Here is a 15,866-nt window from a genome sequence, read left to right on the forward strand (position 1 = left end):
TTTGTCATTGTCACCAGCGCCACCTCTTTGACATATATGTCTAGAGGGCTGATACCCTACAAGGGGTGAGCAACTCCATTGCAGCAGTTGGTGTTGTTTTCAATGCACCTGTTATATTTATGCAAGCCATCCGCTGAATATGGTTTAGTTTGTTGATGGCTGGTGCCTGTAGCACTTTTGGTATCCAAACAATAGCTACACAGTGTAGGTCCAGACGATCACAGTGGAAATATATATAAGTATATGTAATTATAAAAGATATGTAACACATATCAAGATATAGTAGTAGAGATACTTTCCATAAGGAAAGAGCGTTGAGGGATGTATAGTTGGAAGTTTGTGTTTGTATCAACTCGTCTTTTTACACCTGGTATAGTATATACACTCTTCTTTAGTCGGTTTTTGTACAATTTTTGGAATCAATATCATAAGCTTTCTCTATATATGGTACAACAATCGCCGAATGCAAATTCAACATAAAAACATTCCTCTTAAAAAATTTTTTCTGTTTGAAATTTCTAAGGCTCTTTCAAAGTTAGTGTATCAGTTTATTGTGAGTATATGGTTTTAATCACTTCCAGTTTTATAAACTGAGTCTAAAACTGAAGTCAAGAAGAGGTTCACAATGTCTTTTATTTATAATATATTCTCATTAGACTATTCATTTTACAAGAACGTGTCTGACTCTTGTCCAGGCACGATTTTTATACTATGTATATTATGAATGCTTTTTAGTGGTATCTTCATATTATTGAGGATAACTGTATGCCGTCAAATCTTTTCTTGGGACATTTAAGTTATTTTTCGATACTAAATGCCATTAAAAAAGATTAGTTGCTTGAAAAAAATGAATATTACTGTAGTTTTCAAAATTTCAAAATCTATTTTATGATTGTAGAGACAATTCTGAGCTAAAGCTGAAGTGAACTGAAAATTTTAAACTAAAACAAAATACTAATTTTAAAGTCTTTTATTGATTTTATATACTTTCACAAACTCGCCTGTTTCGTCTTAAACTAAGTCTTCAAGCAAGTAATCCACAACTTTTGGGATCTTCGGCGAACTACAAAATGTGGTTGGAGTAAATAGAATGTCTTCTTCGTGGAAAACTTATTTCATAATAAATTTGTGTTGTTGTCTCACGACAGTGATTTTATCATAATAAACCTCTAATATCATTTTTGCTGATTCATTTTTCAAGGCTTGAATCATTTTTTTGTCATTTCACATTTGAAATTAGTACAATGTAAAAACAAACAACATTGTAATTCTATCACTACCCGCGATAAGTGTGACTGATTCTTACTTGCATTAAAAATTTTTATTTGTTTTGAGAAAAAAATTAATTCATTTTATTTGGCTTGATTAATGGAGAGCGCCGTTGGCGCCAACACACAAATGTCTAGCAGTATCAAATTCCAAGTACATTAACAACATAATTCCCGGTTGAATCTTAAATTGTGGAAATTATATTTAGTAAACGACTCAGGCCAAGACTTTTTACGAGAGGAACGACCTAAAACGTATTTTAATTGTGTATTGAGTCATTGTTTTAAGTTATTCGTTTCCTGTCTTTAATTTGGCGCGTTATCGGTGTGACGAAGCTCGCATTCGCAATGAGGTGTACTTGTTTAAGGAATTTTGCACGTAGACGACGAACATAATTTTCGTACTAATTGAATGATAAATTGTTTTGCCATTTAGGCAGGAAGGCAAGGGGTCGGTGTTATTTTCAAGACTTGTTTATATGCAAATCTAAAGCTTTTACTGCAATTTAGTATAAAGTGACGGATTGAACCTTTTTCTTGAGTCAATTGAAGCGTATTTACTGAGTCTGAAAAATGGCATTTTTTCGTTCTGAAAAAATAACGATTTTAAGAAATTATAAATTAAGGTTATTACATCTGCTGTTTATTAATTGGCGCTATTTTGATAAAATTTGCAGGCAGCAAAAAATATAAGTGACGTGACTCTGAGTGGTCCAATATTCCGGGAGAAGGAAGAACGTCTTTTCGCACATTTTAAAGAACCTGGTGGTAGTGGTGGTGGTGAATGTACAGATGGAGTATTTCGAGCATCGGAAGGTTGGTTCAATAAATTTAAGGTGCGAAAATCATTGCATAGCATTACAAACCTTTGGAGAAGCTGCAGCGAAAAGTCTGCCCCTGGATTTAAGGCAGCAAAGGATAAAATTGATACCTTATAGATCTTTAAATCCTCGTGCATTAAAAAATCAAAACAAGGATGACCTGCCATTTTTTTTTATAATTAGGTCCAAATTGTTTTGTTTCTGAAATTAAAACTTATTTGAAATCTAAGAATTTAGACTATAAACCACTTTTAGTTTTGTACAATGCACCAAGTCATTTTCGCGGACTTGGAACTATGCATCCAAATATAAAAGTGACTGTTCTGTGACTTTGCTTCAACCTATGCACCAAGGAATAATCCAGGCCTTAGAGCTCTATTCCATTAGTCGAAAATTTAAAATGATACTGAATAATATGTAATGTGTTCCTGATATGAATGTTATGGAATGCTGGAAGAAATTTGACATAGCAAAGAACTGAAGCCATACACAATGAAATCATACTAGAAAAAACTGTTATTTTATTTATCGTATAAAACATAATACATATGTTTACAAACGAACATCTAACTTATTTATATAATCTATCGACTCTGAGAGTTGAAATGATTACCCCAACGCAAAGATATATGTCTCTGGAGAAGAAATCGAACAAGTCAGGCAATTCAAATACTTGGGATGTTTGCTGAATGAGGGTTGGGACCCCGAGAATGAAATAAAGAGCAGAGTTGAACAAGCCAGAAATGCTTTTTTGAGGCTTCGTAAGTTTCTGACTGATCGCAAATTGGACTTCAACCTCCGATACAAGATGCTTAAGTGTTACGTGTGGCCTGTTCTCCTGTACGGAATGGAAGCATGGACGTTAAAGGCCAGTTCCATTAACAAACTTGAAGTGTTCGAAATGTGGTGCCTGCGTCGAATGCTCAGAATATCATGGACGGACAGGGTCAGAAATGAGGAAGTACTCAGAAGAGCGGGCTTACAGGATAGGGAACTTTTTAATTATGTAAAAAGTAAGAAGACTGCATACTTGGGGCACATTATACGAGGAGAACGATACACTTTTCAGCAACTGATACTCGAAGGGAAAATAGAGGGTAGGAGAGGTCTCGGACGTAAAAAAATGTCATGGCTGCGCAATATTCGACAATGGACAGGAATCCACAGCTATGAAATGCTTCGCAATGCTGCTAAAAACAGAATTATTTAATCCAGAATATTTAACATCTCACCTGACAAGACGATGTACGGTGGACGCCTACGCAGAAATGCATGGCACCCTAAGAAGAACAAGAATCGACTCTGAAGTCTCCATTAGAAAATCCTCTGGCCTGCCATAATAGGATCTTGTGGGATACTGTTCTGTGATGTGACTGATGGTTTGTAGTTGTCCGCATTCACAGAGTGGGGATGGTCGTTTACCCCATTTGTGCATTATGTAACCGCGTCTGCCGTATTAAGTTCTGATTCGGTTCAGCATAGTCCATGTGTTGCGTGGTAAGTCAAAACCTGGTGGTTTTTGTGTGATTCAGGGTAAACTACTATTTTGTTGTTCCATCCATTCTCGAGTCCAAGTGGTCGTTAAGTTGAAATCATTTTCCACGGCAGTCTGTGTTGTTTTTATTGGCGATCGTCTATAGCGTAGACGGTTACCGTTGGCAGCATATATATCTTGATAGATTGGCAGGATCTCGTTACTAAGTATCTTTCTGTACTCACTAGTAAGGGAGTGTATGCGCCATAGTTTGGGTTTTGGAATGTGGCTTAGTACTAGGAGCTACTGCGTAGGGGTGAATTTGATATCGCCAGCAATCATTCTAATTGTATTGTTCAATTGGGCATCTACTTTGTGTATATCTGGGCTGTTAAGCCAGGTTGAAGAGCAGTATTCCGCAGTTAAGAAGACAAGGCCAGGGCAGATGATCGCAAGGTGAAAGCCGATGCTCCCCATGTTGTGCCGCACAGCTTCTAGATTTTAGTTTTTCCGCTGTTTTTGACAGGTGTTCCTTGAAAGATAGGGTTCTGTCAAGAGTCACTCCAAGGTACTTTGGTGTTTTATTGTAGGCGAATGTAGTGTTTTCGAATTGGATGTTGAGTGTTCTTCCTGCATGCTTGTTATTTAGGTGGAAACTGGAAACCTCTGTTTTAGTAGCGTTTGGTTGGAGTCTCCATTTACGGAAATATTTTCCCACTGAGTGTAAGTCCTTCGTGAGGATTTCTTCTGTTTCTTCAAATGACTTACATCTTGTTGCAAGGATCCAGTCATCGTCGTAACCAAACTTCCTTGATCTTGTTTCTGGAATATCAGCGATGTACAGGCTAAAGAGGAGAGGAGCTAGGACAGATCCCTGAGGCAGTCCATTCTTCAGTTTTCTTGGGGTGCTGATGTCGGTTCCCATGACTACTTAAATCGTTCGATCAGCTAGCATGCTGTTGATTATTCGAGAGGTGGATTTACAGGAGATTGTACGGAGGATCTTGTATATCATGCCTTCTCTCCAGACTGTATCTTAGGCCACTGTTAGGTCTATGAATGCGGCTGCAGTTTGAAGTTTTTTCTGGAACCCTGCCTCAATAAACGTGGTAAGTGAAAGAACCTGATCTGCGCAGCTTCTTTTCGGTCGGAAACCTGCCTGATCAACGGGTATTGATTAGAGTAGCTTTGGACTAATTCTGTTGTAGATAAGTCGTTATAGATAAGACCTGTTCTGACTTAGGGAAATGAGGGAGAATCTGCGCAAGTTCAAACTTTAATTGCAAACATTGCCGAAATTACGAGTGAAATAGGACGAAATGGATAAGAATAGATAGAATCACGTGACGTTCAGGAGTTGCTTGAATCATAAGATGAAGATTTGATAAGAAGAAATCTTAGTGAAGGCTTAAGAATGGCAAATGAGCTTTGTGATATCTTTATCAAAATTGATCAATCTATAGAATGAAGTCTTATTTTTAAGAGGCAAATTGATAATGTCACTGCAGAATATCAGTTTGACTTCAAGGAGTTTTTAAAAGCTGTAAAGCAAGAAAAAATTACTAAATTCTTTAAACCATTGCCTATACCTGAAGATAATATGTAATTAATCAATGTGTATGGTCAAAAACTTCAATTAAACTGATTTTTGTATATGTTTACTGTTTATTTCGTCACCTAGGAACGTATCCCCTATAACCTCATATAAATTACCATCCCATATATGGCTGATTATTCAAAAGAATAAAAGCCAAAAAGAAGAAGAAGAACCATCCCATATTCACGGTTTCTGCATTCGCGACATATTTACGGAAAACTAGTATATAAAACACAAATACTTTAGGTCTGCTACAAATACTAGACTTAAAAAATTAGACCGAATCCAGCACAAAGCTCTGCGTTTGGTTTAAGGTGCACTTAAATGTACACCTAGTGAAAATCTATTAGCCGAAGGTATGGAACCTCCATTACATTTAAAACGTCTTTTTTAGCTGAAAAGTTTATCCTTAAATATCAAGCTTATAACCAAACCTACCTGTTGCAAAAAATATCCGACATATCTATGTCTAACTTAGTTGACAAATGGTGGCATAAAAAAATTCTCCAACTTTAGTTATACCATTTCCTAATGTTTCTTCCTATTTAGAAATCTCAGCTGAAACTAATTTCTTCCAATCATATTTTAATATTCTTTATTCCCAAACCAAAGTTTATTTCCCTAGTTTTGATGATAACAACGCCATTAAACTTCAGAAACAACTTGTCAAATTTGATAAGCCATATAGGATTTTCACAGATGGGTCGAAATCCATTTTATTGACACAATCAAGAACACATTATGCTTAAATTGAACTCATAATGTTCCATTTATTCCGCAGAACTGTTGCCATATATCAAGCTCTGGAATGGACTATTGAGAAAAAAATCCTGTCGGATTTAAAATCTATAATCGGATCTGTCGGATCTATAAAATCAACTAAAGCTACTTAAAAGAAATAATTCAGTCTCTTTCATTTGAGTAAAAGGACATGCTGGTATCTCGGGTAACACCAAAGCAGATTATTTTGCTAAAGAAGCGGCTTCAAAAGGATTAGAAAAAACTATGAAATTGAATGGAATGCTTTCTGTAATAGAAGTAACAACTTTTATACAAAAATTCACCCTGTTTTACCCACTGCGCCTTTTGCTGCAAGAAGTCATCCCAATCGAAGAGTATATTCAATGTTTGTTAGATGCCTTGTTAATCATGCTACTGTGAAAGCCCGTCTTCATAGATTTAATTTAAGTGAAACAGAATTCTACGATTGTAATGGTAACACTGACGATACCAATCATTGGATGTTCGGGTGCATATATAATGATGCTGCTATTAAGTATCTATTGGAAAATCTGATAAGAGAACAAATACCTGTTCCTCAGTGTCAATCTTCTTTTTTATATATATCTCGTCGTAATATTAGGCTTAACCAAATGTTTTGGGTATATTTAAAAAGGACTAAAAGAAAAATTTAGGATGGAATGTGTAATGTGAATGTATAAATCTAGATTTGTTCCCTCTGTCTATCATTATGTTATATTTTTACCTCCTAGACGTTGCCTGTCTTGGGTTGTAATAGTCGCTATGAAAGGCACCTTAAAAGTATCCCTATATTATGTAATCCCTTTTTGGTTCTAAATATTCAGTCTTTGCCTCTCGGCGAAGTACTATTTTGTTAATAAATGCAATAGGCTAATACATCATTAACAAATTCAGTAGTCAAATACATTATCGTGGCTGAATGGATCAAGTTATCTAAAGCCATTAATTAAATAAAAAAACACAAATAATCAAAATTTGATATCATTCTAAAGGTACAACACCACCCTCAGAATTTTTCAACTAAAACCATGGCGATTTCCCTACAATATCGAGGGCAAGTAAGGCACCTTTCAATTGGCAAAACAAAACACAGGTTTTAACACCTTATATTAAGATATTCTTTTTGAAAATGATGTAAAATTTAATTTTTATTACAATTAATTATGTATTAATCCCATAAAAATAAAATAATTAACTTAAACTTGCTACGGTTTCAGAAACTCTTTAAATAAAAGTTGTAAATAGTATATATATGAAATGGACTGTATTTTAGATTACCGTTAGAAAATGACATTTTTTAAATTTTAATTAATTAAAAATAAACTTTATAATAAAAACATTTTTGTTTTTTTAGTTGCTTCTTCGACAAATGGAGGTAAATACGTTCCTAGAGCCATCCTGTTGGATTTGGAACCCGGTACTATGGACGCAGTGCGTTCCGGAATGTACGGCAAACTATTCAGACCCGATAACTTCGTGTTCGGTCAATCCGGAGCTGGTAATAATTGGGCCAAAGGTCACTACACAGAAGGCGCCGAACTAGTAGACGCTGTTTTGGATGTCGTACGAAAGGAAGCCGAAAACTGTGACTGTCTTCAAGGATTCCAACTGACACACTCGCTAGGTGGTGGAACCGGGTCTGGAATGGGTACTTTGTTGATTTCAAAAATCAGAGAAGAGTATCCTGATAGGATTATGAACACTTATTCAGTTATGCCCAGTCCTAAAGTATCTGACACTGTTGTGGAACCTTATAATGCTACCTTGTCGGTCCATCAACTTGTAGAAAATACCGATGAAACGTACTGTATAGATAATGAAGCTCTTTATGACATTTGCTTTAGAACATTAAAGGTGAGTTTGTGTTAATTTATTAAAATATTGTTTTTTTATAAGAGTTACAGAGTTCTAATACTTCTAAAGTTCAAGAGTGGCACTTTCGCTTTTACAATTGTCTAATTTCTAATTGATTTTCGCCCTACTTCTTTTTCTTTTGATCATTGGTAACAAATGTTCCATATGTTAATTTAAATAAAATATCATTATTTTCTTGTTTTAGGTACCAAACCCAAGCTACGGCGATTTAAACCACTTAGTTTCACTGACAATGTCCGGAGTAACCACGTGCCTTAGATTTCCAGGTCAATTGAACGCTGATCTTAGAAAACTGGCTGTAAACATGGTGCCTTTCCCTCGCCTTCACTTCTTCATGCCTGGATTTGCCCCCTTGACCTCCAGAGGTAATCAACAATACAGAGCACTCACAGTTCCAGAGCTGACGCAGCAAATGTTCGATTCCAAGAATATGATGGCTGCATGTGATCCAAGGCATGGTAGATATCTAACGGTTGCTGCAGTATTTAGAGGTAAGTTCATGGAAAAACAATGGCCAAATTATAAGTAGCAATGGTCTGTAAATCCTAAAATATGGAAATATGGAAAATGTTGCTTAAATGCCATGGTATATACAGCTGTGGTTTAGCTTTCTTTTTAGTTTTTTATTTACAGTATACTCCCTCTATAACGAACACGGTTATTACGAGGTTTCGCTTATAACGAGATACATTAGATGTCCCGTGAAATTTCTATTGAACTATAACCGTCTATAGCGAGGCAAATTTGGTTATAACGAGAGAAAATAAGATCCAAAAACGTGTTTTTTACGTTTTTGGTCGGGTCGTGGCTATAAATAAATACCTTTTCAAACAGCCCCTCAATAAACTTAACTGCAGCCCGCAATAAACTTCTTTACAATGAATAAATACAACTGTTTCACATCTTTAGAAAATATGATAGAATGATACTGGACCATTTAAAGCAGTTAAAAATGACAGAGTTCTTAAAATTGCAGAAGCAATAGTTTATGATATCCTTGAAAATACGCTTTATACCTTATGTAGTTGGAAAAAAATATAAGTACAGATTTTTTGTTTTAACGTATATCATTGATAATAAAAGTAAACAACTCTTTTATGTTTTAATATATTTCATTGACAATAAAAGTAAATACCTTTTTTTCAAAAACGCCATTCAAACAATATTTATTAGCATCTTATATTGCTCCGAATGGCTTCACTATAGGAAGTTAATGGTTTAGAAAACTACAGATTCATATGTATGCACAGTATTATTATTGTCTGATATAACGAGATCGGCTTATAACGAGGTAATTAGTCTGTCATTTCAGTTCTCGTTATAGAGGGAGTCTACTGTATTTACTGACGGCATGGCCCCATTATAAAATGGAAGTAATCACATCATTTTGCCATTGCTTTCTCGGTCTTCCGATAGATCTCTTACCCTGCTTTCTTGTATTCAACAGTTTTTCTTTTGGAAGTCTGTTATTTTTCTATCCTAAGAACATAAGAACATAAGCAACTTAAAGTCTAGTTAACAAATCATAGACATAGTCAACATTGATAAAATGATTGGTCAAAAATCATTAAAGTGTACTCAGATTTATTCCAGTTGAATCGTAATCACTACAAAATGAACTGTTGAATTGATAATTGTTCCTAAAATTCTGGAAGAGTATCTAAAATGAAGAAGCTATCTCCTTAGAAGTAAATGAAGGCAACCAATATTATTATTTATGAGTGTTTGGGAAAGTATTTAGTATTTATTTATTAATCCAGCTCGAAGGACCAAAATATTTTAGTATTTATTTCTTTATCCGTGCTGAAAGGACCAAAATGTTTAAGTAGTACGTATTTAAATAGCTTATTTAATGAGTTAAAATTAAAAAAGAAGTTAACATTGAGTTCTATAACAATGCAGAAATAAACGATTCAATTTACTACTACTATTGTTTGCTATTGTGGACCAGTTTTTGCAGACTATCCTCATCTTGAGCTATCAATAACAATACATTGAAGAGCATGGGCTTCAATGAATCCTCTTATTTCGTCTTATTCCGCTGCCTATTTCTATAGATTCTGTAAGTTGTCCACCTATTCTGACTTTCATTCTTTCAACTTCTCTATTGTACAGAAGATGGATTACATCTTTGAGTCTTACTTTGTCAAACGCTTTCTTTAGGTCAATAAGACACAAAAATGCTGGTCTATTATACTCTAGTGATTTCTCAGTATTTCGCCTTATGACGAATATTGCATCTGTACACGATCTTCCGCTACAGAAACCCTGTTGTTTATCTGCTAAACTTATCCTCTCTTTTATTAGCACTTGTAAAATTTTAGTTGTAAGTTTTAGCGTAGTATTTAACAAGTTTATACCTCTGTAGTTTTCTGGTGGTTTTTTATCTCCTTCTTTGAATAGAAGAATTAGTTTGTAATAAAATGGAAGAAATTGGACATAGCAAAATGCATCGTAAATATAAAAGAATCATTGCAAGAACTGAAGCCATACACATTGAAACTGTGCTGGGAAAAACTAAAAAAAAAACTTTAAAAAAAAATACATTACAGTTTATAAAATACATAAAATTTCCAACAATTTGATAACATTTAGATAATTACAAATAAACTTTACTGAGTTTGCTGGTAAAACAGCTGCTTTTGTAATTTAATTGGTCACCTCATATAGAAAATATGATGATTGCGTCACACTAATTTCCATGACGAAAGTATTTCAGCATCATTATCTCTTCTATTTACGTATCTGCTAGGTGTCTCACCAATACTATTATTTTGTCTCACAGGTAGAATGTCAATGAAAGAAGTAGACGAACAAATGTTAGCAGTCCAGAACAAAAACAGTAGCTACTTCGTGGAATGGATCCCTAACAACGTCAAGACTGCCGTGTGCGATATTCCTCCCGTTGGACTAAAAATGTCTTCAACCTTTATTGGAAATACGACCGCTATTCAAGAACTTTTCAAGAGAATTTCAGAACAGTTTGCCGCTATGTTTAGAAGAAAGGCTTTCTTGCATTGGTAAGTTAATCAGTTTAAATTTTTATTTTATAATCCCAATTTTATAAGCCATACAAGAGCGGCAACTCTTATTGAACTTGGCTATTTATATTTTTTCGGCCTATTTTTTGACTCTTAAAAAACTCAATGATAATATTTTAAAAGACCCGATTGGTTGTTTGTATAAAAAAGTTACCAAAATTTGATTCTACTAACATACCTTGTTTAATGTTATAATATTGCATCATTCCTTTAACTATTTAGGCAATTTTTAAAGTTAAGTGTAACGGACGTTCGGTCTAGGGACTAGGAAACCTACGTACGTAGGAAACCTACTCGAAAGTTTATAACAAAAGTAGTTCCTCATTGGATTAACAGCTCGGGAGATGTTTTAAATGGATCACGTCCGTATATTACTATCTAAAAAGTATTAACAATCGTTCGTTATTTCTAGGTACACTGGCGAAGGCATGGACGAAATGGAATTCACTGAAGCAGAATCCAACATGAACGATTTGGTGTCTGAGTACCAACAATACCAAGAAGCTACCGCCGATGATGAATACGAAGCTGAAGAGGAACCTGCTGCCGATGACTTCAACTGTTGACGAATTTTCTGAGTCCCTACTCAACAATGTTTTTAGAAACTTAAAAAATTTAATAGAAAAAGCAAGAAAATTATTTATTTATTGGGTCTACGTCCGTTTATAAATTGATTGTTGGTGGAAAATGCGGTGGTTTGGAGAATTTGTCCAAGATCTGTTATGTAGGAGGTAGCAATCTGAATTTGTTTTTTAAATTGTAAAAAAGTATTAGTTTCTGTACTGCCAAGTCTTCAGAAAAGATTAGACAGTTTAAACGGACTATGCACTGCATTTTTTAACAACCTCCTTGATTTTAATTGTAAGAATTGTTTGAATCCTCTTGATATTTTCATGTTTTTTATCACATAAAAAGTTGAACACGTTTGTTCTAAGATTGCATACATTTTCACTCTCATTTCTTTCGATAACTGTATGCATAGCAGTTATGACGCCACGAACAAAACCATTATTTTCCGCATAAATAACGTGTCTTTTAGCACAGGTATTCGTTGATTTCTTTTCTGTTAAAATATCTTCCGATTGGGACTAACTTGATTACTTTTTAGTAGCCTTCCTAGAATTCGTGATTAATGACGAATAGTAGGCAACTGTCACAACATTTAGTCTCAAATAGCGAATATTAGGCAACTCACATAACTTTTTATTATCGTCTATTCTTTACTATCTTTAGATGCAAAGACAAATATATTAGTTATCGTTATTTTATTTTTTTATTCACTGCTGCACACAGCATTCATACAACTTTATTGAAGTGATATTGATATACATCTAAATATGTTACAAAGGAATATTTATAATAATAAATCTTAAAACAGACTATACTTGTGATACATCAAACAATATAATATCATGTTTTGAGTCATTCTTCTCCAAATCACTTCTAAAATGGACCAAATGCCCCTCACGATTGTAAAAATTGCTTTTTTCGTTTAACCAAAAAATTTGTTTATTATTTGCAACATGCTAGAGTGTTGTTGACTAGTCCCTTTTTTCTAAAATTTATATGTTTATTTATAAAATATATTTTTACAGTAGATTTAGTTTGTAGTGTAACAAGATGGTCCAAATTATTTACTAATGTAAGTAGAATTAAATCAACGATAAAAAAAACTTCTTAAAACATATTTATTTAAGGATGGCTAGAGATTGAAACCAACAATCTAATATTACCTTTTGTCAAAAAGGTTATTTAAGGGAGCAATTAAGTAAAGTATTTTATTTTGAGGTTGTGGTTTGTAAGGATTACTTACCTCTTCCTAATCCGTGACAAATTTGTGCACTAGCGGGAGAAATATAATGACATAATTTTTAAATACATATTTCTCTGTTGATGGATCTGACATCAGTACTTTTGACTTAAAATCATATACCTTAAAGGACGTATTGATGCATAATTTGCCAATAAAACTAGCTTTTATATGAACATTAGATGTTTAAGCCAAAACCTGAGTACCTATTTATATAAAACATCTATGGATAGAACTTATATGAATAAAGTACTTTAATCTAGTATTAATATTAACTCTTTTATGCTTAAAACAGTGTTTGTGAATAAAACTGGAACTTTCAATCCTAGATATGACTCAAATGACTATTTTTTCTTAATCTCATATTGATTTAATTTGAGCTAACCATCATACATCATACCAATCTCATCTTCAGAACCATTCTTACAATTGATTTGGATCACCTTTGGTAGAGATAGTAGTTAGTAGATATAGATATAGATGTGTATTTTATTTGAAATGCTTTCGTTGTCTTTTTTAGATTTTCGGGTTGAATTCGAAATTCTAGAATAGATGGTTTAAGCATTTCACCAGCATGTTGCAAACAATTCACTATTGCATTTATTTAAAGATTGTATTCGATACACTACTTTGAACTTTTTTACATTTTTATTTACTAAATTTTTGTAGAATAAAGACTGAATTTCTACAGTGGATCTGCTGTGTTTTGATTGATACTTTCCCATCATCTGGACCATTATATTAGGTTAGGTTATAAATATGAGTGGGCGCTTAACTATCCCCACCCCCCCCCCCCACTCGACCTAATGTGGCTCATCTCTAGGTTTAAGTTGTTCTGAGAAAATGTATGGCCTTTAGAGATACTTCTACAAAGATTTAGCGCTCGAGTTGATATTGCTTAAAAGTATTAAGCCTATCCAACCCTGGGCAATTGCACAGTAAGCGGTACGTCAATGGAACGTTTTAAGGTGTCACGAAGAACCATCCTAAATAAAATTAAACGAACGCATGTTTTTTTCTCCATTTGCCATCCCTTCGCACTCATTAAAATAGAAGAACGTCATTTAGTGGATGTTGTTATAGCAAGCGCAGAATATGGTGCTCCTGTAACAAGCCTAGAGATTAGAATGCCTGTCAAACAATATTTAGATGCCAGAGGAACTCGAGTTGTTTATTTCTCTAACAACAATCTTCCTAGTTGTCACTGGATCAAGACTTTTTGGTCACGACATAATCACATGTTAGCTCAAAGGCACGGCCAAAGCGTTAAACGATCCAGGGCAGCCAACACTGAAGAAATCATAGAGGGATATTTTAATAATTTAAAAATAATACTTGAAAGTATCGAACCCCAAAATATAATAAATTATGACGAAACAAAATCTGTGGTGATAGAGATGACCCTGGTACCCAAAAATGTGTATTTCGACGTGGGACAAAATACCTGGAAAGATACATGAATGAGACTAAAAGCACAGTGTCTCAATGTTTGCAGCTACCGCAACAGGAGAACGCCTACCACTGTATGTCACTTATAGAGCTGAAAGATTACATGATAGATGGATGACAGGTCGTTCCCCTTGTACATTGTATAATAGTTATCAAGTTATTTTACCGTGGTCAAAACGGGATAACAGCACCAAGGTTTGGATTGAGGACAACTTGTCCTCACATCTGAATATTGAGATAATAAGGGCTTGTCAAAGAGTAAATCTAAGATTTGTGTTTCTGCAATCTAATTCTATAGGACTTACACTACCCCTTAATGTTGGATTTGTTTGGCTTTTTAAAAGAGCCTGGAAAAAGATCCTTACTGATTTAAAAACTAGTCAACCTAACTTGTTCGTTGTCTAAGTTCGTTTCGCACAACTGAAATTTGTCCCTTTGATCCACATGAAGTGTTAAAAAAGATGCCAAATGAGAGATTTGCGAAAAGAGTAAGCTCTGAAATTGATAATGCATTATTAAATTTTTTACAACAAACAAAGAAAGGGGATAACCCTTAAAAAAGGAAAGAAAAAGTTACTTAAGACTGAACCCGGTCAATTAGTCCAATTTTCTCAGAATCAAGAGGGAAGTGGGAACGAGAATTACAAGAAGAAACTTTGTTGGGCAAAGTAGGCCATGTATAGGGTACATCCATTAATGTAATGTACTACGTTTATTGCTCCTTGCAATAGGTGCTTCTAAACGAGCAGTATTTTTATTGCAATATGTGGTTACAGTCAATTAGGGAGTCGAAAGTCAACACCAGAGGAACAATAATAACAAAAAGTGTACAAATATTGGCATTTGCAGATAATGTTGATATCATAGCTAGAAGCGAAAGAGAGATGATAGAAGCATTTAATGCGATAGAAAGAACGGCACAAAACAGTGGCCTAAACATTAATGAAATAAAAATCAAATACATGAAGGCCAGTAAATCGACAGGCCAAAGAAACCTACAGAATCTGACAATAGGAGACTGAGCGTGAATAAGCGTGAACAATTTTACATACCTAGGTTCACTAGTTACCGCAGATAACAATGTCAGTGAAGAAGTTAAGAGAAGAATACATATCGCTAATAAAACATATAATGGACTAATTAAACATCTAAGATCTAACAACATCACAAGAAAAACCAAATGCAAAATATACAAGACCCGGATAAAACCGGTCCTTGTATATGGATCAGAGACATGGACACTGTCGAAAAGCGATGAAAACCTATTAGGCACATTTGAACGAAAAATCCTTAGACACATATATAAGGGGGTAAAGGAAAATGACATATGGCGCAGAAGATATAACTTTGAACTATACACAGCATACAATGAACCCGAGATCACAACATCCATAAAGATTGGACGTCTGCGCTGGATGGGCCATGTTGAACGAATGTTGGAGACTGAAACACCAAAACATATTATGAGGCAAACACCAGTAGGAAGAAGGTCAAAGGGAAGACCCAAACTTAGATACATGGAACAAGATCTCAAAACACTTAAGATTACCAACTGGAAAAACAAAGCAAGGAACAAAACAGAATGACGGAAAATCTTAGAACAAGCCAGGACCCAGAAAGGGTTGTCGAGCTACTGATGATGATGATGTGGTTACAGTACTGACAACAATGGCCAGGAATTTATGACATTGGATGCAGCATATGGCTCGGCAATATCTCAGCAACATTACAATACGGCCCATAAATTTGTTCGTAAACGGGTAATACAA

The 15,866-nt window shown here is 34.5% G+C and overlaps 1 protein-coding gene across 1 annotated transcript in view; it reads left to right on the forward strand.

The window, feature by feature from the left end:
* LOC140444097 (tubulin beta-3 chain) overlaps positions 1–13,343 on the forward strand; it is an 89,534-nt gene extending 76,191 nt beyond the window's left edge. The window contains exons 3-6 of the mRNA XM_072535748.1: positions 7,277–7,776; positions 7,982–8,288; positions 10,583–10,817; positions 11,251–13,343. Coding sequence (XP_072391849.1) covers positions 7,277–7,776; positions 7,982–8,288; positions 10,583–10,817; positions 11,251–11,404 — 1,196 coding nt within the window. The 3' untranslated portion in view covers positions 11,405–13,343. The remainder of the gene's footprint in view (positions 1–7,276; positions 7,777–7,981; positions 8,289–10,582; positions 10,818–11,250) is intronic.
* Positions 13,344–15,866: the final 2,523 nt, after the last annotated feature.

The sequence above is a fragment of the Diabrotica undecimpunctata genome, chromosome 6, assembly GCF_040954645.1.
Source record: "Diabrotica undecimpunctata isolate CICGRU chromosome 6, icDiaUnde3, whole genome shotgun sequence".
Classification (NCBI taxonomy): domain Eukaryota; kingdom Metazoa; phylum Arthropoda; class Insecta; order Coleoptera; family Chrysomelidae; genus Diabrotica; species Diabrotica undecimpunctata.